The sequence below is a fragment of the Paroedura picta genome, chromosome 5 (genome assembly GCF_049243985.1).
Source record: "Paroedura picta isolate Pp20150507F chromosome 5, Ppicta_v3.0, whole genome shotgun sequence".
Classification (NCBI taxonomy): domain Eukaryota; kingdom Metazoa; phylum Chordata; class Lepidosauria; order Squamata; family Gekkonidae; genus Paroedura; species Paroedura picta.
In genome coordinates, this window is record NC_135373.1 from 124,490,471 (window position 1) to 124,518,119 (window position 27,649).

At 50.5% G+C, this 27,649-nt stretch overlaps 1 protein-coding gene across 2 annotated transcripts in view; it reads right to left on the bottom strand.

The window, feature by feature from the left end:
• The window catches only part of PLXNA4 (plexin A4), a 472,781-nt gene that overhangs the window by 196,786 nt on the left and 248,346 nt on the right, over positions 1 to 27,649 (bottom strand). For both annotated transcript variants that reach the window (XM_077340351.1, XM_077340352.1), the window contains exon 4: positions 22,298 to 22,429. In XM_077340351.1, the coding sequence (XP_077196466.1) occupies positions 22,298 to 22,429 (132 nt within the window). The remainder of the gene's footprint in view (positions 1 to 22,297; positions 22,430 to 27,649) is intronic.

Here is a 27,649-nt window from a genome sequence, read left to right on the forward strand (position 1 = left end):
CTGGCTCCGCAGGGGCTGGCAGGCCAAGAAACAGAACAGACGTTATTAAAAGTTAATGGCCCTTTCTCTCCGGAACGAAGGCCAAGGTGGAGGACTTTCCAGCCCGCTCGGCACCTCCCCAGTCTGACTGGCCAGACGTCTGGCAGGAAGCAGAGAGCATTGCCGCAGGTGGGACCACGGACATGTTGTTCCCTGCCCACAAGGCCCAAGTATTGTCCCTGTGGCTGAGATGCATCCAGCCAGTGGTCTAGGGCAGGGGTAGTCAACCTGTGGTCCTCCAGATGTCCATGGACTACAATTCCCATGAGCCCCTGCCAGCTAACGCTGGCAGGGGCTCATGGGAATTGTGGTCCATGGACATCTGGAGGACCACAGGTTGACTACCCCTGGTCTAGGGTAGAAAACTATCGGGGGGGGAAGGGGGAAGACCCCCCCTTTTTTGCCGTCAAGTTGCACCAGGCTTAATGGTGACCTTAATGGTGACTTAAGGAGTGGCAAACCTCCTCTGACGGCACATTCAGAGGAGGTTTGCCACTCCTTGTCTCTGCGTAGCAAGCCTGGGCTTCATTGGAGGTCTCCCATCCAAGTACTAACTAGAGCTGACCCTGCTCAAATTCTGAGATCTGATGACTTCAAGCTAGCCTGGACGATCCCTGAGGCTGATCCTGCACTGAGCAGGGGGTGGGACTAGATGGCCTGCATGGCCCCTTCCCACTCTAGGATTCTAGGAGTCTAGTTCAGCAGTAGAAGGGGCTGCCTAAGGAGGTGGGGAGCTCCCCTCACTGGGGTCTTCAAGCATAGGCTGGACAGATCCTTCTTCTGGATACTTGAGGCTGATCCTGCACTGAGCAGGGTGTGGGACTAGATGGCCTTCGTGCCCCCTTCCCCCTCTAGCATTCTGTGGCTCTTTTAACAGCACCAGATGCTGCTGCCGCCCAGATGGAAAGCCACGCCGGACAAAGTAAGATTTACGAGACGGCCTTTGTTCCTTACGAATCCCGGGACTTAGCCAGAAGGGCAAGGCACTTTCCCACTCTCCGGCTGGAGCCCAGGCACACAATAGGGACCGCCTCCCTGCTCCGGCCCAGCTGCTCCAGAGGACTCCTGGATTTGCGATCCTCCTTCCCGCCACCCCATCAATCTCCAGGGCTCCTTTGATAAATACAATCTCTCCCCGCCCGCCCTCTTCCCCCGGCGATGACAGCACCATAAAACACGGCTCTGCTGGGGGAGAGGGTGCACACATGTAACCATCAGCACCCTCCATGATGACAGTTCAAGCATCGGGGGGGGGGGATGTGGGCCATGTAAAATATGAGCCCAGAGCCAGGCTGGGATGGCAAGTGGGGAGAATCTCTTGCACAATTGAGGGTGCCCAGCAGGACCATTGTGTGGGTTTTCACATGGATTCCCCAGGGTGTATTGCGAGAGAAAGGGTGGGGGGAGAGGAGATGGGGAGGAGAAGCGTGGCCCGAATTGCTCAGGCCTGGGGGTGGGGGACAATTATGGAACAAAACCCCAATTATGTCCGGAGGCTGAGTTTACCCACCTCCCCGTCCGCTTACCCAGCTGGGCTTGTGCTCTAGTGGGGTGGGACCAAGGCCCGGTGGAACAGGGGAACGAGGTCAGAACAAATGACCCAGCCGTTATCTGAACCCAGCAAACACATGAATGAGAACCTTTCTCAGCAAAATTAGTCCTGTAGCATCTTTAAGACCAGGGGTAGTGAAACTGCGGCCCTCCAGATGTCCATGGACTACAATTCCCAGGAGCCCCCTGCCAGCGAATGCTGGGCGAATGGGCGAATGCTGGCAGGGGCTCCTGGGAATTGTAGTCCATGGACATCTGGAGGGCCGCAGTTTGACTACCCCTGTTTAATACCAACCAAGATTTATTCAAGGCGTGAGCTTTTGAGTGCAGGCACTCTTTGTCAGACTATGAACTGCCATCATGACAGGGGGAATATAAAGCAAAATGGATGCTTTAGGATGCTTTGGGCTGATCCTGCGTTGAGTAGGGGGGTTGGACTAGATGGCCTGTCTGGCCCCTTCCAACTCTAGGATTCTGTGATTCTATGATGTTAAATCTGTTAAATTAGTAAACTGTGTCACAACATCATGCCTTGAATAAATCTCGGTTGGTCTTAAAGGTGCTACTGGACTCTGATTTTGTTGTGCTACTTCAGACCAACACGGCGACCCACTTGGATCTAACTTTCTCAGATTGCGGCATGGGGAAAGCAGGAGCTAGATTCGAATCCAGTGACACCACTGAGACCTGTAAGGTTTGGGGGGGATTACAAGAGCAGGCTGCCAAATTTCCTTCACAAATTCCGAAGAGGGGCATACAAGGAAGCCAGATGGACTGGGGGCCTGAGCCAAATTTACTCTTCTTGGCTCCTGTGCTTGGCCTTCTTCTGTAGGTGTGGGTGGGCCTCAGCCCCCTATGTGGCCGTTTTTCAGGGTGTTTATTATGCTGTTTTAAAAGCCATAGGCTCAATAAGATTGGGAACCCCTTTATAAGTGATCCAGTTTCCTTAGCAGTTGTCCCCCCGACACACACCTGCCTCCAGGCCACACTGACAGGCACCCTCCCCACACACACACACACACACAACCACACTGTAAGCAATTTATCTGGCTTTAATTAGAGAAGAAAAGCCAGGGGATAATCCAGTGATCAATACGCCACACCGTGGCAGAGGCAAGGAGTGAATTAGATCTCAGAAGCCGGCGGGCAAATGCCTCTCAAAAAGTTAATGCCCAGCTGAATGGGAAGGGGAGAACTTTAATCCTAGCCTTCACAAAGGATGAGGAGAGGAGGAGGAGAAACAGGTCCTCAGTTAGAAGGAAAAAGAAGAAGAGTTGGTTTTTATGCCCCACTCTTTACAACTCAAAGGAGTCTCAAAGACCGTTTATGCACTGGGAACTTCACTGCCCCAGCTCCCGTGCAGGAACACAAATCAGGGGTGGATGAGGTGCACTGGGCCAAATGCTCCCCTGTGTGGGTGCAGGAAGAGGTAGAGCCACCTGCCACGACTAAAACTCCAGCCTGCAGCTCAGCATGAAACCTCCAGTGCATAAACGGTGAAAGCGGCTTCCAGTTGCCTTCCCTTTCCTCTCCTCAGGACAGACACCCTTGTGAAGGAGGTGAGGCAGAGAGAGCCTTGATATTACTGAAAAAGAAGAAGAAGAGTTGGTTCTTATATGCCGCTTTTCTCTCCCTGAAGGAGTCTCAAAGTAGTTTACAATACCCTTCCCTTTCCTCTCCCCTTCCCTTTCCTCTCCCCTGTGAGGGAGGTGAGGCTGAATGAGAGAACTGAGACTAGTCCAAGGTCACCCAGCTGTGGAGAAGGAGTGAGGCTTATAAGAAGAGCCGTGCTGGATCAGAACAGGGAGGGTCCATCTAGTCCAACATCCTGTCTCTCATAGCGGCCAACCAGTTCCTCTAGGGAGCCAAAAACACGGCATGGAGGCCAAGATCTTCATAAGAACATCAGAGGAGCCCTGATGGATCAGACTAGTGGTCTATCAAGTCCAGCCTCTTTTCTCACACAGTGGCCAACCAGTTCCTCTGGAGGGCCAACGACAGGGTAGAGAATCTGAGGTCTTCATACATACAACAGAAGAGCCCTGCTGGACCAGACCAATGGTCCTCTTAGACCAGCCTCCTGTCTCACCGAGTGGCCAACCAGTTCCTCTGGCAGGCCAACAACAGGGCAGAGTGGCCCAGACCTTCCCCCAATCATAGAATCCTAGAATCATAGAGTTGGAAGGGGCCATACAGGCCATCTAGTCCAACCCCCTGCTCAATGCAGGATCAGCCCTAAGCATCCTAAAGCTGTCTCCTTGCTCTAGGTTCAGCCCCCAACATCTCCAGTTGAAAGCACCAGTTGATACGAAAGACCTCTCTGTGAGACCCTGGAGATCCACTGCCAGCCATGACCCCTCCTCAAAAGACAACATAAATGAGCCATGGAACTCAATGCCATAAAATATAGGAACAGCCCCTGGATTTCTGTGACTTGATAGGTACATTTGGTGGCTCGGCAGGTAGTTTTGATCGGCAATTTTAGAGAGGGATATCGCTGCGGATGCCTGAAATCGCCAGCCGACAGCAACATCTGGAACGAATTAAGGTTTTATGGGCAGCATTTTGGCAAACAGGGTACCAGTTGGGTGCCGTAACATGATTTAGAAGTGGGGAGGGGGCACCCGGTGCCTTTCTTGAGTTCGTTCCGCCCACCCCACCCCACGCGAGCGAGGGGTCAGGCAATGAGAACACCTGTCTCAAGTCTTGCGGGCGACTTTGGCTACATCGCATAAGGAAGGTGTGTGTATGTGTGTGTGTGTGTGTGGAGCACGAGGTGCGTCCCCCCCTCCCTCCTTCCCTTCCGAGGAACTCCATCACCCTCTCTGAAGCGCTCAAGGGCATCCATAAAGTTTATGACGCCTGTTGGACTCCTCCAGCACTGCTCACCGTTCTGCAGCCAGCTGCTTAGATCAATCCTGCCAAAGTTTAAGGGCCTGGCTGAGAAGGAGCAAATGAAGGGAATCAATTGCAATGGGGCAAGGCTCGCTCCCAAACGCTCCTTGTTAAATGGGAAACGTTGAGAAACGCCAGGTTATCTAGAAAGTGCAGGCGGGAAGCGGCAAAGAAGAAATCAGAGCCATTACAGACGCCCGTTTGACCTACTGGAGCAGGGGTGGCCAAACTGGGGCACTTCAGATGTCCATGGGCTAAAATGCCCATCAGCCCCTGCTCTAGTCCACGAATCCATGGATATTTGGTGAGCCACAGTTCGGCCCCGCCTGTACTAGAGAAAGAATGGATACTTGGGGTACATGTGGATTGTAAACTAAACATGAGCAGGCAGTGTGATGCAGCAGTAAAAAAGGCAAATGCCATTTTGGGTTGTATTAACAGGGGCTTCACATCAAAATCACAAAGTGTCATAGTCCCATTGTATACGGCACTGGTCAGACCACACCTGGAGCACTGTGTGCAGTTCTGGAGGCCTCACTTCAAGAAGGACGTAGATAAAATTGAAAGGGTACAGAGGAGAGCGACGAAGATGATCTGGGGCCAAGGGACCAAGCCCTATGAAGATAGGTTGAGGGACTTGGGAATGTTCAGCCTGGAGAAAAGAAGGTTGAGAGGGGACATGATAGCCCTCTTTAAGTATTTGAAAGGTTGTCACTTGGAGGAGGGCAGGATGCTGTTCCCATTGGCTGCAGAGGAAAGGATACGCAGTATTGGGTTTAAACTTCAAGTACAACGATATAGGCTAGATATCGGGGGGGGGGGAAATTTCACAGTCAGAGTAGTTCAGCAGTGGAATAGGCTGCCTAAGGAGGTGGTGAGCTCCCCCTCACTGGCAGTCTTCAAGCAAAGGTTGGATACACACTTTTCTTGGATGCTTTAGGATGCTTAGGGCTAATCCTGCGTTGAGCAGGGGGTTGGACTAGATGGCTTGTATGGCCCCTTCCAACTCTATGATTCTATGATTCTATGATAACAGGGTTTGCTCCTCCCTTCTAGCCCAAGCAATTTTTTTTAAGAGTTGTTTTTTATACCCCGCCTTCCCTTAGTCTCCCCTCAAATCATTATTATTCTGTCTGGAATTTTGGACAGACACATCCTGCCCTCTGGGCTTAATATTAATCTGGATACCTGCAAAGTCCTTTAAAAATGTTTCCAGAGTACTTTTCTGTTAGTTACTGGTCTCAGTGTGTCTTGAAAAGCAATTAAAAACAAAACACAGAGAGGTTCATGTCCAGGTGGACCTCAGAGAACAATGAGATGTTCAGGGGATGAGCTTTTGAACGCATCCGAGTTCGTGGAGGGTACCGAACGGCACTCAGAAGGCACAGCACGAATCTTAGAATCATAGAATCATAGAATCATAGAGTTGGAAGGGACCTCCTGGGTCATCTAGTCCAACCCCCTGCACTATGCAGGACACTCACAACCCTCTCGCTCACCCACTGTCACCTGCCACCCCCTTGAGCCTTCACAGAATCAGCCTCTCCGTCAGATGGCTCTCCAGCCTCTGCTTTAAAATCTCCAAAGGTGGAGAACCCACCACCTCCTGAGGAAGCCTGCAGTCCAACCCCCTGCACAATGCAGGAAATTCACAACCACCTGCCCACCCACAGCGAACCCCAATTCCATGCCCAAATGATCCCTCCCCCCTCCCCCTCCAAAAATCTCCAGAATTCAACCAGGAGACATTGAAGTAGTACCATTGTACCTACTAGGCTACATATTTTATAGTATCATATGCTTCCTGCATGCCAATATGCCCTACAATAAAAAACTATTCTTATTCCCCCTTCCCTTCCTACACTTCTCCCTTCAGTTGGATCTTGATTATTCTCTTTGGAGGTCGCCGTCATCCTATTCTGAGGAGCCGAGAGGTGCTGTTGGCCGTGCTTTCCTAATTTGATTGGGCCGTGGGGGAAGCAGGGCCCAGGTCATGTATAGCACTGGAGAGGTCAGGAGAAGCAGCCGGGAGGCATTAAGGAAAATCTGCAGCCGGGCTCCCTCTGAAAGGGAAGTGGCAGGGAACGTGCCAGATCGGCTGGCAGAAGCAATCAAAAGCAGCAGACCTTTCGGTTCCTTAGATTTGTTTCTCTCCCAACAGCGGTGTTTGTTTCTCGTAGAGCGGCTGGTACTGGGAGGGGTGGGATCGGGGCCCTGTTCTCCTACAACCACTCAGGGCAGGGAGCATGGGGAAGGGAGGCAAGGAGCCCCATAGGATAAAAAGGGGAAGGCACCTGAAACAGAAGTGCAACCTGTGAGGTAGCTGGGGCTGAGAGAGCTCTAAGGGAACCCAAGGTCACCCAACCGGCTGCACATGGAGGACGAATGGGGAATCCAACCTGGCTCCCCGTTCTTAAACAGGACTGTTTCTGCACTGGAGGCTTCACGCCAGGCTGCAGGTTGGAGTTTGAGCCGAGGAAGGTTGTGCCAACTCTTCCTGGTCCCATACATCTGGATCAGGGCTCCTCACGCCCCCCCCCCCAGATTTTTGTTCCTGCACAGCAGCTGGGGCAGTGATGTTCCCAGTGCGGAAACAGTCCAGGATGCTGCACTGGCTCTCTATGGCCAGGCGATAGGCGCTGTCCACAATCCACAGTGCTGAAATTGCTATTGCAAGGCAGAGAGTGAAGCCACCGGACAGCTACCCTTGTTTCCTGGGCCGCATTCTATGGCAGCATTGACCCTGCTTAGCGATCAGGCTCCACCAGGCTGCATCCCTCCCGGACTTAAGATTATAGTCTCAAATATCCGTAGCCCCTATTTGGGGACAGGCCGTTCTCAGACTTCAGTATTAGTGTCTGTTTGTAGATTCAGGAGGGGGGCTGTTTTCGTCTGAAGCAACAGGACAAATTTTCGGTCCAGGGGTAACTTTACGGTACAAGCATTTATGTGCATGGTGAAGTTTGCATGCATACAACCCTTGCACCGAGAATTCACCTCCGGTAAGTACCAACTTCTGTCGCCGACCGTGAGAAATATGCCTTTGGGGGGGGGCTCAGTGGGGGAGACTGGGGTTTAAATTGTTTTTCGCCTTGTTGTCAACCACTGAAATACGGCTGGCAGTATATAAAGATGATAGGTAGGTAGGTAGATGGGTAGGCGGGTAGACAGACACCTTCCACACAGGGTGCCTGTTGTGGGGAGAGGAAAGGGAAGAGGATTGTAAGCCTCTTTGAGACTCCGTCAGGTAGAGAAAAGCAGCATATAAGAACCAACTCTTCTTCAGTAATCTCAGGGCTCTCTCGGCCTCTCCTCCCTCACAGGGTGCCTGTTGTGGGGAGAGGAAAGGGAAGAGGATTTGAGATTCCTTTGGGGAGAGAAAAGCAGCATATAAGAACCAACTCTTCTTCTTCTTTGTTAATATCAGGGCTCTCTTAGCCTCACCCTCCTCACAGGGTGCCTGTTGTGGGGAGAGGAAAGGGAAGAGGATTGTAAACCTCTTTGAGCCTCCTTTGGGTAGGGAAAAGTGGCATATAAGGACCAACTCTTCTTCTTCTTCAGTGATCTCAGGATTCTCTCAGCCTCACCCACCTCACAGGGTGTCTGTTGTGGGGAGAGGAAAGGGAAGGCGACTGTAAGCCGCTTTGAGACTCCTTCGGGTAGAGAAAAGCGGCATCTAAGAACCAACTCCTCTTCTGGTTCCGCCCGCAATCCAGGAGCCTGTGCGCAGGAGGCCAAGAAGCGATTCAGCCCCTCCCACCGTCGCAGGCCCAACATTTATCCTCACCAGCCGCCGTGTGATAAGTGCCATGCTTTATATATGTAATCCCTGCCGAAATCTGGCACCGTCTTCGCGCTCGCTGCTCCAAAGGGACAGATTGATGGGCTGCGTTTGCAGAAGCTGTGGGCGGGTATCGATGTCGGAGTGAGCAGGGAAGACGGCGGGAGGCTGACACGAACCTGACGCGGCAAGTAAGTGTGTCGCTCGCGGCCTCCCACGGGGAAGCTGCCGGAGCATCCTGTGCATTCCCACAGCGGCTGCTGGCTGAACTGCGCCTGTTTGCGGGGAACAGCGGCTAGCGTGAGGCAAATATGGCACAAAGTCCACAAATACAAAATGGAAGAGGAACAAAGGTGGGGGCTGCTGGTGTAATGCACAGCCGAGGAAATGTCAGCTGCCAACTCCAGTTTGATCATGCCGCTTCACACATTACTCTGCAACAAACCTGGGTTTGTGGACATTCCACAACCGCAGTTGATTGTACATGGCTGCACCCGTTGTGAGAGAGGGGCTAGAAAACACAGAACCCTTTACACTTCTTTAGCTTTAGCGTACCCTACCTGTGAGAACCAGCGTGGTGTTGTGGCTAAGAGCCTCAGGGGGCTCAAAGTGGCTTACTATCACATTCCCTTCCTCTGCTCAAAACAGACACCCTGCGCAGTAGTGAGGCCGAGAGAGCTCTGAGAGAACGGTGACTGGCCCAAGGTCACCCAGCAGGCCTTAGGTGGCTCAAAATGGCTTCCGATCCCTTTCTCTCCTCAAAACAGACACCCTGTGAGATAGTGGGGGTGAGAGAGCTCTGAGAGAACAGCGACTGGCCCGAGGTCACTCAGCTAGCTGCACCTGGAGGATGAGTGGGGAATCAGAACCGGTTCCGCAGATTAGAAGCCGCTGCTCCTATCCACTATGCAAAGCTGGTTCGGAGGAGAAGAAAGACACCATTTTGAGGGAGAGAGAGCCAGTTTTCCATACAGCCCTAAGTAGCAGAGCGGTTTCTCCTTTTCTCCATGACGCCCTTCTCCGGAGCATGCCAACCGGCTCCTTGCAACAAGCGTCAAGATGATTTGCAGAAAGGGCCTCTGCCACCCTTCGGCCCTTGATCCGAGCAGTGGCCGACCAGCAACTGTTTGGCGTGGGGCCCGGGTGCTGCGTCTCTTTGGCCGGCGTACGCTGCAGTGTTCCCACACTGAGTGATAAAATACTTCCCGTCAGTGCTAAAATGTCTGCGAGAGGCTCCCAGCCCGCGTTCGGCTCTGCCTCAGTAGTTTTATCGTTATTGGCTATTGTTCCTGCTTCCTCAATGAAAGCCAACATTAAAATAGCTTTCTGTACTCCTCGAGCAGCTTCATTCCATCACCCTCTGGCCGTGGAATTAGACTCTGAGCGGTTTACTTCTCTGTGAAAGGCACTTCATAGGCTCGGAGCAGGGAGAGGAGAGCTCTGACCTTAAGGTAGTCTCTTACCTGTTGAGTCTGGCCCAGACGTATTGGGGGAGGGGGGGTCGTGCAAAAGCCCTCAGGATGGGGCTAAAATAGGGATCTGAACTATAGGTTTGCAACAGGGAGGTGGCAGAGTGGAGTGATTTGTGTTTCAAATTGCAAGCTGGGGGGGGGGGAGGTCCGAGTTCAAATTCTCACTCTGCTCTACTGGGAGACCTTGATCGCCGCACATTCTTTCTTCCAGCCTGCTCTGCCTCCCAGGGTTGTTGTGAGAAACAAATGCTCTGGATGGATGGATGGAGGGATAGAGGGAGGGAGGGATAGAGGGAGGGAGGGAGGGATGATGGATGGATGGATGGATGGATGGAGGGAGGGAGGGAGGGAGGGAGGGAAGGAAGGGGGGAGGGAGGGAGGGATGAGGGATGGATGGATGGATGGAGGGAGGGAGGGAGGGATGGAGGGAGGGGATGGATGGATGGATGGATAGAAGATGGATGGATGGATGGATGGATGGATGGATAAGTGGGTGGGTGGGTGGATGGATACATAGATGGATGGGTGGGTAGATAGATGAATCGGTGGATGAGTGGGTGGGTGGATGGATACATAGAAAATGGATGGATACATGGAAGATGGGTGGGTGAGTGGGTGGATAGATGAATTGATGGGTGGGTGGATACATGGAAGATGGGTGGATCAATAGGATCCTCTGTCTTGGTTGGGAGGCCTCCAAAGAAGCCCAGGGTTGCTGTGCAGAGGCAGGCAACGGCAAACCACTTCTGTTCCTCTCAGGCCTTGAAAGACTATCCATGGGTGCCAGGAGTCACCCACCCCTTGCTGGCACTTTCTACCGCATAATGGTCCTGTATTATTATTAATATCATTATTATTTAATTAAGTAATTAAGAAATCACTAGCCTTTCCCTCGGAAGAAAGAAAGCCAAGAAACCCAACAAAACCCAAACCAGCCGTGAGATCCCCGCGACGGATGGGGACCAGCCCACGAGGACACGGCCACGGCAGGTCTGATCTCATTAATGTATATTTAGAGGCACCGGAGTGCTCTCAGACGCAGGCGATTAGCTCCATCCGCTAATTAGGTGAAGAGGGGAACCGCGTCCCGGGGAATATGGTAATATGTATTGATTGGAAAATGGGGCTCCTTCTCCAAGCGAGGATGGCCGGACCGGATGGGAGGTTAAAGGAGTGTAATTAACGAGAGAGCTTTCTTTTTCGATATATTATTAACTAGAATGGGGGGGGGGGGTGAGGCGTGCGTGGTGAGATGGTTCGGTGACCTCTGTCGGGTGGGGATGCTTCTCAGCAAAGCACACAGTAGTCCATTACTCGTCTGCGTTCCCCCCGCTCCACCAGGGCGGCCAAATGAAAAATTAGCTGTTCCAGGACTCCTGATCGCCATGTCCGAGCTGTGCCAGCATTTCCATTAGAGCAAGCGGGGAGCAGGAGGGGTCTCCGAAGACCCACGGAGTTGCATTCATTCCCTCCTGCTGGAAATCCTACACTGCACAGGAGACGAGCCATGACTGGTCTCCCAAGACCTTTGCTTCAAGGCGTTCCTGTACCGATGGGGAAAGAAGGGCTCACGTCAACACCAGAAGCTGCCGTCTGCTGAATCTCAACAGGTGAAGACCCATCAGCCGTAATAAAGTAGAAGAAAAGAGTCTCCAGCTGGCGGCGGCAAAGTGATTTAATGTTCAAAACAATTTCACAATATTCAGAACAATTTCAAGATGGATTCCCAGGCACCGTTCGTTTTCGAAATCTTCATGGGTGAATTCTCAATCTTCTCTATTAGTGCTTTCATGACTGTTGGAAATAACTTAGTCTCTTATAATGTCTCAGGTATATAGTTCAATCCCAAACTGGTCACATAATACCCAAATGTGTAGGCGTTTACTAATATTAACATCACAATGTGTAATTCCTCTATAGCACAATAAAAAGAGTCCAGTAGCACCTTTAAGACCAACAAAGATTTAATCAGGGCGTGAGCTTTTGAGTAGAATCATAGAATCATAGAGTTGGAAGGGGCCATACAGGCCATCTAGTCCAACCCCCCAGAGCATCCTAAAGCATCCAAGAAAAGTGTGTATCCAACCTTTGCTTGAAGACTGCCAGTGAGGGGGAGCTCAACACCTCCTTAGGCAGCCTATTCCACTGCTGAACTAGAAGAAGAAGAAGAGTTGGTTCTTATATGCCGCTTTTCCCTACCCGAAGGAGGCTCAACTACTCTGATTGTGAATTTGTTTTCCTGATATCTAGCCTATTTCGTTGTACTTGAAGTTTAAACCCATTACTGCGCGTCCTCTCCTCTGCAGCCAACAGAAACAGCATCCTGCCCTCCTCCAAGTGACAACCTTTCAAATACTTAAAGAGGGCTAGTACAAGCACTCTTCGTCAGACTTAGTCCGAGGAAGAGTGCTTGCACTTGAAAGCTCACGCCCAGAATAAATCTTTGTTGGTCTTGAAGGTGCTACTGCTACTTCAGACCAACATAGCTACCCATTTGAATCTATTCTGTATAGCAGTGATCCCTGTCATTATATAGCCACTGGTGGACCACAACTCTGCTGGGATAGCAAGACAAGGTTTCTCTTACTATGTGCGGGAAAACTACCAAAGATCCATTTGATTATTCGTGTGGCCGCCAGAAAACCTTTACGGAAAAATCAACCATTTGAGGTCCTGGGGTGGATTTGACCCACCGTCTACCCGGTACCTCCAGACCCATCCCACAGCTCCTTGCCAAGGAAATGGAGACTTCTGGTGCTGTATTCTGTGCTTGGGGTTCTGGTCAAAAGCAACCAGAATCCATCTGGCGGGTGTCAAGGGAGGGGGTGAGCGGTGGAGAGAAGCGACTTGATCCGCTGAGACATCAGCCGCATATTGACACGTTCGCCAAGGGCCTGCTCAGATGCCCAGAAGAGTCGATATTTGGTGGGAAGCATTAAATTTTCAAGCCTACCCTCCAAGGTGACTTTAAGCATGTTGAAGAGGCAGGAGCGCACACTCCTATGACAGAAGCCGTGTCAACTTCCAACCAAATGGGGGTGGCAGGTGACAGTGGAGGAGCGAGAGGGTTGTAAGTGTCCTGCACAGTGCAGGGGGTTGGACTAGATGACCCAGGAGGTCCCTTCCAACTCTATGATTCTAAATTCCGTCTAAACATCCAGAAGAAGTTCCTGACAGAGCAGTTTCTCAGTGGAACAGGCTTCCTCGGGAGGTGGTGGGTTCTCCATCTTTGGAGATTTTTAAGCAGAGGCTGGAGAGCCATCTGATGGAGAGGCTGATTCTGTGAAGGTTCAAGGGGGTGGCAGGTGACAGTGGAGGAGCGAGAGGGTTGTGAGAGTCCTGCACAGTGCAGGGGGTTGGACTAGATGACCCAGGAGGTCCCTTCCAACTCTAGGATTCTAGGATTCTATGGAAGAGACGGAAGCTCTGGGTGCTGCAGCCAGTGCTGTTGGGATTGTGCTGACAGTCTGGGTGTCGGGTTCCCATTTGTCTCCTTCTGGGTGATGGCCATCTTTGACCACCAATGATTTGCTCAGGGTTTCCCAGGTAGGGGGCGGAGCCTGCACCCCTCCTTCCACCTTAAGCCACATCCCATCTCTCCCTCCCTCCCTGTCCTCCTCAAGGCTGCCTGTTAACACAGGAGGTGATGTCACTCCCAGTGACCTGTCACTTCTGGGGGGCGTGGCGTGGAGGCGTGGCCTGTTGACATCGCTTCCGGGGCTCCTTGAAGCCTGAAATTATTTCAAGGGCTCCTCCATGGTCAAAAGGTTGGAAAGAGTTGGATTAGCTGATCAGCATGTAGAAACTGGGTTTCTGGGGAGGAAAGGCGCCGAGGAAGAAAAGTAAGAAAAAATAAGGCCTTGGCTACTTAGCGGAAGTTCTGAACATAGAGTCCCTGATGATTCCTAGAGCTACCCAGAAGTGGGAAAGGGCGGTTCTGCGACTCGCTGGGAACTCTATGGTCAGAACTTGCAGTAAGCCGCCCCGAGCCAACTTGTCGAGAGGGGCGGGGAATAAGTTTAATAATAAAATGAATGAATGAATGAATGAATGAATGGATGGATGGATGGATGGATGGATGGATGGATGGATGGATGGATGGATGGATGGTTGGTTGGATGGATGGATGAATGAATGAATGAATGAATGAATGAATGAATGAATGAATGAATGAATGAATGAATGAATGAATGAATGAACAGCCAAGGCCTTTTTTCTTTGTCTTACTTTTCCTCCTGGGGCACTGCCCTCCCCTGCAACCCACGCCTGGTTGCTCTACCCAGGAGCTTCCCACAGGGCACCTAGCCACCCTGACTGGTCTACGAGGCAGGGAGTGGGACGTCTCCACGCCCTCAAACTGGACTGCACAGGGCCAAGGCTGCTGAGCTGGTTCAGGCAGCACGGCAGACCTGCTATTCATCGGCGCAGCAACCCGAGAGCCAGGTCTCCAGGCACCAGTGAAAGCCATTTAATTGTTGTCGGAATAAAATGCGGAGGTGAATTCCGAGGCTCTGGCTCGGACGTATCTCGCCGGCTTTATTGGGGTGGAAACAATGGATAAGAATAGCAGAGATTCTCAAGGGGCTTTTGCACGTCTCAAGGCCCACAGTAAGCATCAACCCAGGCTGTGAGTTGAGCAAAGGGTAGGTGTCGGATCACACTCAGCATCCCCCTGCAGAGTAGGCCATTTATTATATAGCTCAGCAGGGTATAGCACAATAGATTCACCAAAGTAGCCATTTCCCCCCCAGGGGAAGTGATCTTGGTTGTCCAGAGATCAACTGCAATAGCAGGAGAGTTCCCTGTGACACCTGGAGGTTGGCAGCCTTACGAACTGTTGGCACAGTTTAAATATGCAAAGAGAGAGATGGGGCAGCAGGTGCTTAAGGAAGGAAGGAAGGAAGGAAGGAAGGAAGGAAGGAAGGAAGGAAGGAAGGAAGGAAGGAAGGAAGGAGGTCAAGCGATGGCTCCCCAGACATCCATGAACTGCAGGGACCATGAGCCCCTGCCAGTAGCATACTTGGTAATTGTAGCCAATAGTAATGTCTCATGGGCTCATAGTAATTGTAGTCCATGGCCACCAGAGGAAGGGCCATCAATCTTCCTTGCCCTGGCCTCAACCAAAGTCCTGGAAGAACAGCTCAATCTTTCAGGCCCTGCAGAGCGATGACAGCTCCGTCAGGGTCCTCAGCTCTCCCAGGAGCTCATTCCACCAGGTTGGGCCAGGACCTAAAAGGCCCTGGCACAGGACGAGGCCAGGCAAACCTCCCTCGAGCCAGGGATCCACTACACCGTGGACTTCCCACCATCTATGTCGATGTAGGGAAACAAGTCCTCCAGAGATGCCCTGGCAAGGCAGCACAGCACGTCTCCCAGCCTCCCTCCGAAGACCATTCTGATTCTATTATCTCAATCAGGCCATTATCTGAATAGCACCTCATCAGTTTCCCGGCTCATTTTCGGACACATTAAGGTAATGGAGTCTCCTGTACTCCAGCAGCTGCTGGCTCGGCCGTCCAGAAGCCCCCTCTGCCAGTACTCTGGGGCAGAGTGAAGGAGGTGTTAAACAGACTGTTAGATATCGGGAGCCTAATCATTGGCCACTTTGAGCAGCCAATCATCTTAATGGATACTCCGCTATATCCAGATCTGGCTAAAAACAGCAGGGAGTCTATCACGCCCGCATGTCTTTCCAACACGACGGACTCGTGGCTTTTATTTCGAAGATGCATATGAAAGTCAGAACCCATCATCTCCTTGTCCCCTTTGGTTTCCCGCACACTTCCTTGACAACACTTATTGAACGTCTGCTGTGGCCTTTGGTCCCTAAGTGAAGTTTTCCTACATGGCAATCGAAGGGTTCAAAGATGCCACGCTGTTTGTTGACATTCTCTACCTGACCCTTTGCTCACAGCCGTTTGAATTTCACCAGCATTCCGTAGCAGATCGCAGAAGGCGAGCCAGTGGCTGTCCGGCTCCAAATTGACGAATGGGTCTCAGCTCAATCTCTCAGCTGCCATATCTTTTCCACACCCTACGTAGCCCCAAGCCACATATAAGCGATGAGGCCCACAGCCCATACAGTCAAACGCTCCATATCACACAGTGGCCAAAACCCAGCTGTCCAAGGTCTCAGGCAGAGGTCTTCCCTGTCACCTACTGCCTGGATCTTTAACTGGAGATGCCGGGGATTGAACCTGGGACCTTCTGCATGCCGATCTGATGCTCTACCACTGAGCCACAGCCCCTTCCCATGGCTCTCCAGGGTTTCAGGCAGTGGTCTTTCCCAGCACCTCCTGCCTGGTCCTTTTGACTGGAGATGATGGGGATTGAACCTGGAATTTTCTGCAGGCCAAGCAGAGGCTCTGCCACTGAGGTCTTCCCCATCCCCTCCTGCCTGGTCCTTCTAACTGGAGATGCCGGGGATTGAACCTGGAACCTTCTGCCCACGAAGCAGAGGCGTTTTCACTGAGTCACAACTTTTCCCAAAAGGGCCATGTGCACCTATGAATTGCCTTTATGGCTCAATGGGGATGTGTGAACTTTGCCTTATCTCTCTTGCCCTGTCTCTTCAAAAGAAGAGGAGCTTTTTATTATATCCCGCTTTTTACTACCAGGAGTCTCAAAGCGGCTTACAAACACGTTTCCTTTCTTCTCCTCGTGTCAGATGACCTGTGAGGTAGGTAGGGCTGAGAGAGCTCTGAGAGAACCACTCTATAAGAACAGCTCTAAGACAACTGTGACTGGCCCAAGGTCACCCAGCTGGCTACATGTGGAGGAGTGGGGAATTGAACCCGGTTCTCTGTATTAGAAGCTGCCACTTAACCATCCTGGCTCTCAAGAACCAGCACCTGGAAAACTTTGTCACTGAATAAGCATGCACAAAGAACTCTCTTGCCCCATAGAGATGGACCAGAACCAATGGGATGAAATTAATGCAAAAGAAATTCCGTCTAAACCTCTGGAAGAAGTTCCTGACAGTCAGAGCGGTTTCTCAGTGGAACAGGCTTCCTCGGGAGGTGGTGGGTTCTCCATCTTTGGAGATTTTTAAACAGTGGCTGATTAGCCATCTGACGGAGAGGCTGATTCTGTGAAGGTTCAAGGGGGTGGCAGGTGACAGTGGATGAGTGATAGGGTTGTGAGTGTCCTGCATGGTGCAGGGGGTTGGACTAGATGACCCAGGAGGTCCCTTCCATGATTCTAGTTGTCCAGGGGGGACGGGACCAAAAACTATACTAGACTTCTTGACCGTTTTTTGCTTCTTCCCCAATCCCTCAAATATATAGACTGCGGAAGAACGGCCACATTTGTCCAGAATCTGGTGCGAAACGAAATTTCTGCGGCGCCCTGTATATTTAAAAACCGGGAAACCGCGGACAACAGCCCGCTCCTAAAAAAAAAACCCGGCAACCCTCCACTGGCCAAACGGCAGGCCCTTGTTGGACCCGCTGCTGTCTCCAATCAATTACACCCCCTCCTCCCCTCCATCACAAGCGGTTTTCTCTGCTAATTATACGAGTTTATTATTCCTCGAGCCCAGGTTGAACTCCAAATTCCAGGGGTCAAATGGGGTCAGGCAAGCAATCAGTTCCACATTTTCTTAAGCAGGGACACCTCCCCCCACCCCCAGCAATCAGTCACTGCCAAGATGGTTCATAATGACCAGCCGGGAAGTTAATGGCCTGAGGCAAACAGAAAGGGAGAATATGGATGGGGAATTTCCTTCCAGTAAGCAGAAGTGGGCAACAAGGGAGGAGGGAAGGAATGACAAAGAAAACAGCTGCTCTTCCCCCCCCCCGCCCTCCCCTCCAAAAAAGAGAACCTATTACTGATCCTTGAAAGACAGAATTGAGACTCTTACTAGGACAAATTATTTGGGACAGGGAGATACATTTGGCCTTAACTGAAACCAGGACGTTTTTGGTGGAATGGGCTTCCGGAGGAGATATCTGGGTCACATCCTGTCGGAAGTGACACAGTTCCGCAGGGCCTGCAAGATGGAGTTCTTCCGCTGAGCTTTTGCTTGGGGCCTATGATCTGACAACATTGAACCCCCCCCTCCCCAAAAATAAAATAAAGATACCTCCATGGAGAACATCAAATGTGTTTCTACATTAGAAATAACGGGATGGAATATTTTTAATTATGAGATGTAATTTTAAATGGCTTTTAATGTTTTAACGGTAATTCGTGGATTTGCTGTTTATTTTGACTGCTGGTTGGTTGGACAGCCCAAAGCCTATTTGGTTGCTTATGCATGTCCCATCTTGTCGATGGCATTCACTCACCCTGTGGAACCCACCTTGAGTTTAGTCCCTTGAAAGAGGGACTAAAAATAATGCAACTAAATGGACGGATGGGCGGAAGGACGGAAGGAAGGAAGGAAGGAACGAATGAATTAACTTAGAAGAGGAAGGAAGGAAGGAACAGATGCTGGCAGGGGCTTATGGGAATTGCAGTCCATGGTCATTCTAGAGAGCATGGTGCTGGCAGGGGCTCATGGTAATTGTAGACCACGGACATCTAGAGAGCCACAGCTGGGCCACTGTCTGTTGCTGTTAAGCATCAGCTCATAGTGTCCTTTTGGCCCTCTATATTTTGGGACCCTTGCTTGAGCACGCTCAGTCCGACGCAATGACTTGCCTGTTTCTCTTTGCATTTAGAGCGGGGGTAGTCAAACTGCGGCCCTCCAGATGTCCATGGACTACAATTCCCATGAGCCCCTGCCAGCGAATGCTGGCAGGGGCTCTTGGGAATTGTAGTCCACGGACATCTGGAGGGCCGCAATTTGTCCACCCCTGATTTAGAGACACGGGGAGGCTGTGACCATTTCCCTCATGCTGTTCTGCATGTCCCCTGAGCACTGCTCACAAATGCCTTGTCAGCACACAACAGAGTTCAAACAAGAACCCCCCCCCAAACCCAGGTGAACAGGAGGGACAGTACAGTGGAGGTGAGGAGGGTTCGGTTAACAAACCCGTGCTTGGAAGTGACCTGGAAAATGGGAGGTTTGCGGCAAAGGGGGAATCTGGCAGTCACGGGAATTAGAGGAGACAGCTGTTTAACAAAACCCCGGGTTATTGAGCTCCCAGGATTCAAGTGCAATCATCGGCTTCTTAAATATCCGTCTTCTTTCCCCTTCTGCTGAGGGGATTGGGGGGGGGGGAGGGAAGCTGCTTTTTTTCAGACATATCACTCAGCTCTTCAAGAATGAGAAAAAGAGACCAATTCCCCAGCTGCTCTGGATGCACCAAACTACCCCCGACGTAGGAACAAGGGAACCAATCTGCTCATCTCGGCAACAGCAGAATTTTATTTCTGGAAGGGAAATTGGGGGGGAAGGGGATTCTAAGCAAATTGCAGAGTGGGGGGGGGGGTTGCCCATAGCCTCCAAGATTGGACCTTGATAAAACTCCCAGACTTGTGGAAGCTGGAATGCGGCTTCTTTGCGATGCCCTACTGATTTATGAAAGTGGTATGGAGGCAGATGAATGGAGAACACAGGTAGAGATTGGGGAAACTTGATGCTGTGCTTCAGGTATGATTGGGTCCATTGGTGTCTAGGAACTATGACGTACGGAAGGAAAGCTTTGTCTCGGGAAAGTGATGCTCTGTCTTCTTGGTGCATGGGGGTCACACTGGGAGAGCTGCTGGGATTCTAGCTTTGCTGATGAACCTCCTGAGGACACCTGGGTTTTGGCCACTGGGTGACACAGTGTTGGACTGGATGGGCCATTGATGTGGTCCAACATGGCTTCTCTTATGTTCTCATGGCCCTGCTGGTGGACCTCCTGAGGGCACCTGGGTTTTGGCCATTGTGTGACACAGAGTGTTGGACTGGATAGGCCACTGGCCTGATCCAATATGTCTCTGATGTCCTCATTTTCTTATTATCTGACCCCCATCCTAGCAGTAACATGGTCTATAATTAAGGCAGACAGAGCTTTTACCAGCTCAGCCACCATCCCACTGGCCCTACGGGGCCCTCTAACACGTTGGCAGCAGAAGACAAAAGAAGAACTTACAGCAGGAAGTGTTAAGCGTGCCAAGCAGAAAACATTCCAGCCCAAGAGTACTTTACAGACAAACAAGATTCCCAGGGTGACAGCTTTTGAGAGTCAAAACTCTTTGGTGTGTTCACATGGTCCACAGAAAGGACAGAATCAACGAAACCATAAAGCCCAACAGATGCGACCAAGGGGTTTGTCTAAGTATCCTTTAGCTTATCTTTTGAGCAAATCTGCAAGATAAAAAAAGAGAAATGCTTGGCTTCTCTATCCTGTGTAATCGCCCCTGATCGTTATCTGGATGAATGTCACAGAAAAGAATTAATCGCAAGCTCTTTAAAAGTCGCACAAACCAATATGGCTTAAATAACGGATGTGGGGTCGGAGACAGCCTCAATAGTTCTGGAACAGCTTAATAACTTAAGAGTTTGGAACAGTATAGCCAATAGAACCGCCCTGGGGGGGAGGGGAAGAAGGCCCCACTGGCTACGTATCGGATTGACCAGTGCTGAAATCAATGCCGGCAGGATGGCCTCCGCGTTGTGCGGCCACAGAATTCTCTCTCTTCCCTTTGCAAATAAATATCATCACTCGATAAAAATCACCCCTTATGAGTTGTTTTAAAGTTCATTATTTTATTGTATGTCTTAGAATTGAAGGGTATTAAGCATTGACAAGGGCCTAATATCCAGAAAGGTATCAGCGTGGGGCAGAGTACATGCCATCAGAAAACGACAAAGAAAGAAAGACACGTTCACCAACGTGGTACTTAATTAATATATGAACTATTTATCGAAGGGACATAATTCCACATGCTTAGAGGTAAAGAGAAGGTTCCTGTCCTAATCTAAGTAGCTGGATGGAGAGGGAAGCTTGAGCCATCTTCCTTCTATCACGTTGCAGGCTTGAGAGATGGAGGTGAAGAAAGAAGAGATTGGGGAAACAGGAAATGACCCTCTAGGGACAGGTCAGTGAGATCCAAGGGGACGGGTCAGTGTCCCTGTCTATCTCACTAACTCTTCAAAAGCTCACACCTTAAATAAATCTTTGTTGGTCTTAAAGGTTCTACTGGCCTCTGAATTTATTGTGCTTCTTCAGACCAACAGGGCTACTCATTTAACTCTATGGTGAAGAGAGTTCCTGTTTACAGCCTCACAAGACAGGAGACATCCCACAGAGAGCTGTTTCCAAAGAGAATATTGTAAGCTGCCACAAGCCAGTGACCCTGGGAGTGGAGGCACAGGAATCCATATCCTTATCCATTGCTGTTCCTCTATATATTTATGAAACAGCCTGGGGGGTGGGACGTGTCAGGCTGTCCAAGGTAGAATAGGGCCAATCAGTGTGCAGCCAGCTTTGCCCTGATTGGCCCTGCCTCTGCAGCTACCGCCCTCCGTCCCTGGACTCTAGCCTCTTTGCTCTCAGACGCCTCAGTGCCTGGAGCCGCAGCAGGTAAGGGGAGAGGGCCCTGGGCAAAGGTGGAGGGCTTGCTAATGAGGGCCTCTTGGCCTGCTAAGCTGGGCCTGCTAATGATGGCCTCCCGGCCTGCTGACTGCCTGCTAAGGAGCTCTGTCCTGGCCCTGCTAACGAGCTGCCAAGCGCCTGCCTGCCCCACTTGATCTGGCTGCGAGCTGTGGCCCAAAGCCCCTTCAGCTGGCAGGAGCCCAGGGGAGAGGGGGCCCTTTCAAGGCCTTAGGAACGGGTTTTAAAGCTAGTCGTATAAATAAAAATAAAATAAAATAATTCTCTTCTTGGACTACCAAGGCAAGCTTCACCGATCTGGCGTTTGGCCTTATAAACTAACTAGCTTGGTGTGACCCCCTGCTATGATTTGTGGGTACTATATCTGTCAGACAACAAGCCCGAGCAATTTCCCGATCTGTTGAGGGTCTCGAATCAGGGCTACTGGTTTGCAGGAAGCAAGAAATGCTGAGATGTTCTTCTTAGAAAAAGGTGCAGGGCTTTATTGTTTCCCAAAGGGTACATCTGGGGACTTCATGATAGAAAAATCTATCACTAAGAACAACTAGCTGGCCCATTGCAAGGTTAGAAACCAGGTTTCCCAGCCCCCGTCTGCATTTCAGACTCTCACCATTTAAACGTCACACAACTGAAGGGTTTTTTAATCTTCAAAGAGCCGGCGGAACAAAACGGAATTTCGTTTTCACGCCTAGTGGCCAAAACATGCCCAGGCCAAAGCATTAAACACATAACATGGAAAACGAAGTTTATATCACAAAGGACACTGTGCATTGCCTGGGAACAGGCTACATGCAGGCCGAGAACCCAGTGGGGGGAAACAGGAGGGCAAGAGACAGGCTCTACAGGTTCTTGGGACTTTTGGTCACCTTTAGCTACAGTAGATGGGATGGGTGGGGGAACAACATGATCTTGAGTTCCTTGATATCAGAACCCCCCTCCTGCCACCACATGGACGAATCTCAGATTGTCACCAAAAACACCATCGAGAGCTTGCCAACCTGAAGACACTCTTCCCCGTGAACTTGGTTTTTGACACCGTCAGAGATCTTTAAAAGTAAAATTGAGCTCACCTGTTTCCTGGACATGATGTACAGGTGCTCGTGGTCCATTGAAAACGCCATATCCCGCAGAATCGGCCCAGAATCTCCCACCTGGACTATCTCATACTGCAGGGCTCCTTTGATAGGACCGTCCACCCGGAGCTGGAATGGCAAAAAAGAAGGACAGAAGGTGAATAACGCAGATGGAGGACAATCAGCATCTCCAAAGGACAGAGTTGGAGTCCAGTGGCACTTTTAACACCAACAAAGTTTTGTTCAAGATGTAGGCTTAAAAACACTTCTGGGCAGTCTTTGTGAACAAGATCATAGAATCATAAAATCATAGAGTTGGAAGGGACCTCATGGGTCATCTAGTCCAACCCCCTGCATTATGCAGGACACAAGTATCTTGGGATACTTGTGGGCTGTAACCTAAATATGAGCGGGCAGGGTGCGGTAAAGAAGGCAAATGCAGTCTTGGACTATATCAACAAAGGCATCACATTAAAATCACAAATTGTCATAGTCCCTCTGTATACCGCATTGGTTAGACCCCGCTAGGAGTCCTGAGTGCAGTTCTGGAGGCCTCACTTCAAAAGGGGGTACACAAAATGGAGAGGGGTTAGAGGGGAGCGACGAGGGTGATCCAGGGTCTGGAGACCAAGCCCTGTGAGGAAAGGCTGAGGGACCTGGGCATGTCCACCCTGAAGAAGAGGAGGTTAAGAGGGGACAGGATGGCTCTCTTGAGGTATTTGAACGGTTGTCACTTACAAGAGGGCAGGGAAAGGTTCCTGTTGTCAGCAGTGGATATGACCTGCAATGTATGGGTAGAATGGTATCGGATATATATAAGGAAAAGATTTGTCACAGTCACACTAGTTCAGCAGTGGAAAGGGCTGCCTAAGGAGGTGGGGAGCTCCCCTTCACTGGCGGTTTTCAAGCAGCAGCTGGATAGATCCTTCTCCTGGATGCTTGAGGCTGATCCTGCACTGAGCAGGGGGTGGGACTAGATGGCCTCTATGGTGCATTCCAACTCTAGGATTCTAAGAGTCTAGTTCAGCAGTGGAAGGGGCTGCCTAAGGAGGTGGGGAACTCCCCCTCACTGGCCATCTTCAAGTAGCAGCTGGACAGATCCTTCTCCTGGATGCTTGAGGCTGATCCTGCATTGAGCAGTAGGTGGGATTGCATGGCCTCTATAGCCCCTTCCCATTCTAGGGTTCTATGAGGAAGAATTTCGCTGACCTTTTGTGGGCACAGACACTTCCTAAGGCGCAATGAAATGGGAATTACCTGTCCATGTTTATCGATAGAAGGTAAATTAGCCATAAATTAGTAAACCACAGTAATGAAGATGTTTAACAGATGAAGTGACCAAACAGGAATAAGTATCTTAGCAGATAAGGTGGCCATTTGTTTGGGTTCCCCTCCAGGAGGAAAAAATAGGAAAGGAAAGAAATCTATCACCGTTGGGGACAAATGGGCAGATGTATCTTGAATCTACCATCTCCAAAGGGCAGCGATCTCAAACATTTTGGACCCCAAAGATTCTCTGTATTGAAGCAAGCCACTGGGCATTTTAGAATAACTTAGGATGGTGCATGATAGCCATAATATAAGAAGGGAAAGGGCAAAAGGATCCACTGCTAGTGAAAACAAAGGCAAAGATCATGCTTTAGGGTAGGACACGATACATTCACGATTTCTCACGGCAAGACATAAAAAACTTTGCAACTGGTTCAATTATATCAGGGTCCTGGGATGTCAAAAGAAACTGAGTCTTACGTTCATCCGAATGCAGTTCTCTTTTACACAGCAGTGAGTTAAGAAATTTAGCTCGGATCGAGGAATAAAATAGACAATTGATAGCCATGACTCTCTCTTCAAAATGAGGATCACAAGAATGTCAGGGGGAGAAGCAAGGAGTGGGACATGCATCGAATTATTTTCATGCCCACCTCCTTTCCCACATAACCCCCCCAACCCCAACAATGCTTCTTCCTCCCAATGTACCCAATTAGAAAACTAGCCCATACAGGCAAGGGGAGGGATTTCCCTCCCTCTTGCTGCTTTCCCATTGGATATCTCCCCTTGCTTGACAGATGTGGGGTATCAGTATCTGACATCAGTCTGCTGCTGTGTCCTACAGACTGCTGACCCCCCACTCCCACCCCTGATCGTGGTGTGGTCCAAGTTATATGAGACCTCCAGGTCCCGACTGTTGAATTAAGAAAACCCAAAAGGCGTATAGTGTTACAAAAAAATAACAAACCTAACCGACAAGTAGTTGGGACTCAAAAGGTTAGGTGTCCACAAAATATAAACCATCAAATTATGTTTACGTTTATCGTGCCCAGCTTGCAATGCTAACAAGTTAACCACATAAACAGAGCCCATCGGTTAATCACTGAAATATGTCTCCTTTTCCAAAGCTCCCAAGAAATCCTGCTGTGTGTCAGTAGCTTCCAGGCGTTTATGATAGCAAATGAAGCAGGTTTTGATAAATGGACGTCTCCTATCAGCCCCATTTTAACCAATCTTGTTATTCATAGAGAGTAAATTGAAAACTTTAAAAAATCTTCCTGGTTGCTATCTGCATTCTCTACTGCAGGGGTAGTCAAACTGCGGCCCTCCAGTTGTCCATGGACTACAATTCCCAGGAGCCCCTGCCAGCAAATGCTGGCAGGGGCTCCTGGGAATTGTAGTCCACGGACATCTGGAGGGCCGCAGTTTGACTACCCCTGCTCTACTGCATTACATGCGTGTTCATGATTAGACCTCTGAGGGAAGACATGTATTGGGGTCAAAATGCATTAGGTCTAGGTTTGTAGGGTGTATAATCAGGAGTGGCCAAACCGTGGCACTTCAGAGGTCCATGGACTACAATTCCCATGAGCCTCTGCCAGCATGGTTTGTATAATGTTATTTCAGTTCTGAGCCTCTGGGATTTGTTTATGTTAACTTTTAAACTTTATAAGCTGCGCACAATAAGTGGGAATATCATCTGATGGTTTATATTTTGTAGACACCTTAACTTTTGTATACCCAACTGAAGAGTTGCCAGCTTTGGGCTGTGAGGTTCACAGAGGTGTTGTGAGGGGAGCCTGGGGAAGGAAAGGTTTGGGGAGAGCTACAGGTTGCCCATCCCTGCTCTATGGGATCGCTGGAGATCTCCAACAGATCTCTGGGCAACGGAGATCAATTCGTCGGGAACAAAGGGCCTTACTCAAAGGCGGGCTCTATGCTATTTTCCTCCACTAACGTCCCAAACCCTGCCCTCATCAGGCCCCCAAATCTCCAGATCTTTCCTCACCCGGAGCTGTCCACTATCCATGAATACCTGATGGGAACTGGAGAGCTCCCAAAATTATAACTGATCTCCAGAGATCCATTCCCTGTAGGACATTCTGGGGTGTCTTCCCTCCCCACAACTGTCCCTCCCTAAGCTCTGCCCCCAGTCATCAAGAATTTCCCAACCCAGAGCAGGAAACCCTAACTACAGAGGAGACAGTGAGGTCCACCTGACATCCCCAAAGCTGCCTACCATTCCAGCCGGGTAGCCATCTCAGCCTCTCACAGAAAAATGGACATGAACTTCAGGAGGGACCATAAAACAAAGATTTCATAGAATCGCAGAATCATAGAGTTGGAAGGGGCCATACAGGCCATCTAGTCCAACCCCCTGCTCAACGCAGGATCAGCCCAGAGCATCCTAAAGCATCCAAGAAAAGTGTGTATCCAACCTTTGCCTGAAGACTGCCAGTGAGGGAGCTCAACACCTCCTTAGGCAGCCTATTCCACTGCTGAACTAGACTCCCAGAATCCTAGAGTGGGAAGGGGCTATACAGGCCATCTAATCCAACCCCCTGCTCAACGCAGGATCAGCCCAGAGCATCCTAAAGCATCCAAGAGAAGTGTGCATCCAACCTTTGCTTGAAGACTGCCAGTGAGGGGCATCCCCCTCCCTCCAAGGAGACCTATTTGTCCCCCTCCGGCCTTCAGTTTCTAGTCAGTCAGTTTTACCTCCCACCTCCGAGCCAATCTGGCTGCCCCGAAGGGACTCGACGTGACCCTATTAATTCCACCTCTCCGAGCCTTTTGCCATTCGTTTATATTCCGCCAGGCAGGTCGCTCTTAGAAAAACGGCCTCCCCGGTGCTCGGCAAAGGTCAACCCTCGGAGCGGCCCACCTGGCAGCTGTTTTTGTTTGTTGGTTCGAACATTATCGGAGCCTGGCGGTGGTATTTACGGCCGCTGAAGTAGCAAGACGATTCATACCCTCTCCTGGTAGCAAACAGACGCTTGGCACCGGAGAACTCCAGACAGGGCCCGGCTCGGATTGATCTCTTTAATGAGCAAACAATGCTATTAATCTCGAAAGATTGCCAGCCTCCCCCACGTGGCGTGGCTGGGAGATATTCTGCTGTGGGGCCAGGATGGCCGAACCAGAGGGGTAGGATGCTGCTTAGGAAGGCCCGCTTCGAGAAGCTGCAGGCTCCAATTTCGCCCCCTTGGAGCAATAAGGTCTAAGCCAGGGGTAGTCAAACTGCGGCCCTCCAGATGTCCATGGACTACAATTCCCAGGAGCCCCCTGCCAGCGAATGCTGGCAGGGGGCTCCTGGGAATTGTAGTCCATGGACATCTGGAGGGCCGCAGTTTGACTTGTGGTTGTTGTTAGGTGCGAAGTCGTGTCCGACCCATCGCGACCCCCTGGACAATGATCCTCCAGGCCTTCCTGTCCTCTACCATTCCCCGGAGTCCCATTTAAGTTTGCACCGACTGCTTCAGTGACTCCATCCAGCCAACTCATTCTCTGTTGTCCCCTTCTTCTTTTGCCCTCACTCGCTCCCAGCATTAGGCTCTTCTCCAGGGAGTCCTTCCTTCTCATGAGGTGGCCAAAGGATTTGAGTTTCATCTTCAGGATCTGGCCTTCTAAGGAGCAGTCAGGGCTCATCTCCTCTAGGACTGACCGGTTTGTTCGCCTTGAAGTCCAAGGGACTCGCAAGAGTCTTCTCCAGCACCAGAGTTCAAAAGCCTCAATTCTTTGACGCTCAGCCTTCCTTATGGTCCAACTTTCACAGCCATACATTGCAACTGGGAATACCATAGCCTTGACTAGACGCACTTTTGTTAGCAGGGTGATGTCTCTACTTTTTAGGATGCTGTCTAGATTTGTGATAGATTTCCTCCCCAGGAGCAAGCGTCTTTTAATTTCTTTGCCCACTAGGTACCTATTTTCTGCCTAGGTCAATTAGCATCTGAAAGGAGAGAAGCAGCTGCCCCTCCCACATGGGGAAGGGGGCCTGTCAATTTGGAATAGCAAGGAGAAAGGGCATGTTGTCACAAAAATCATAAGAATTCACCCTCCAAAGCAGCCGTGTGTCAG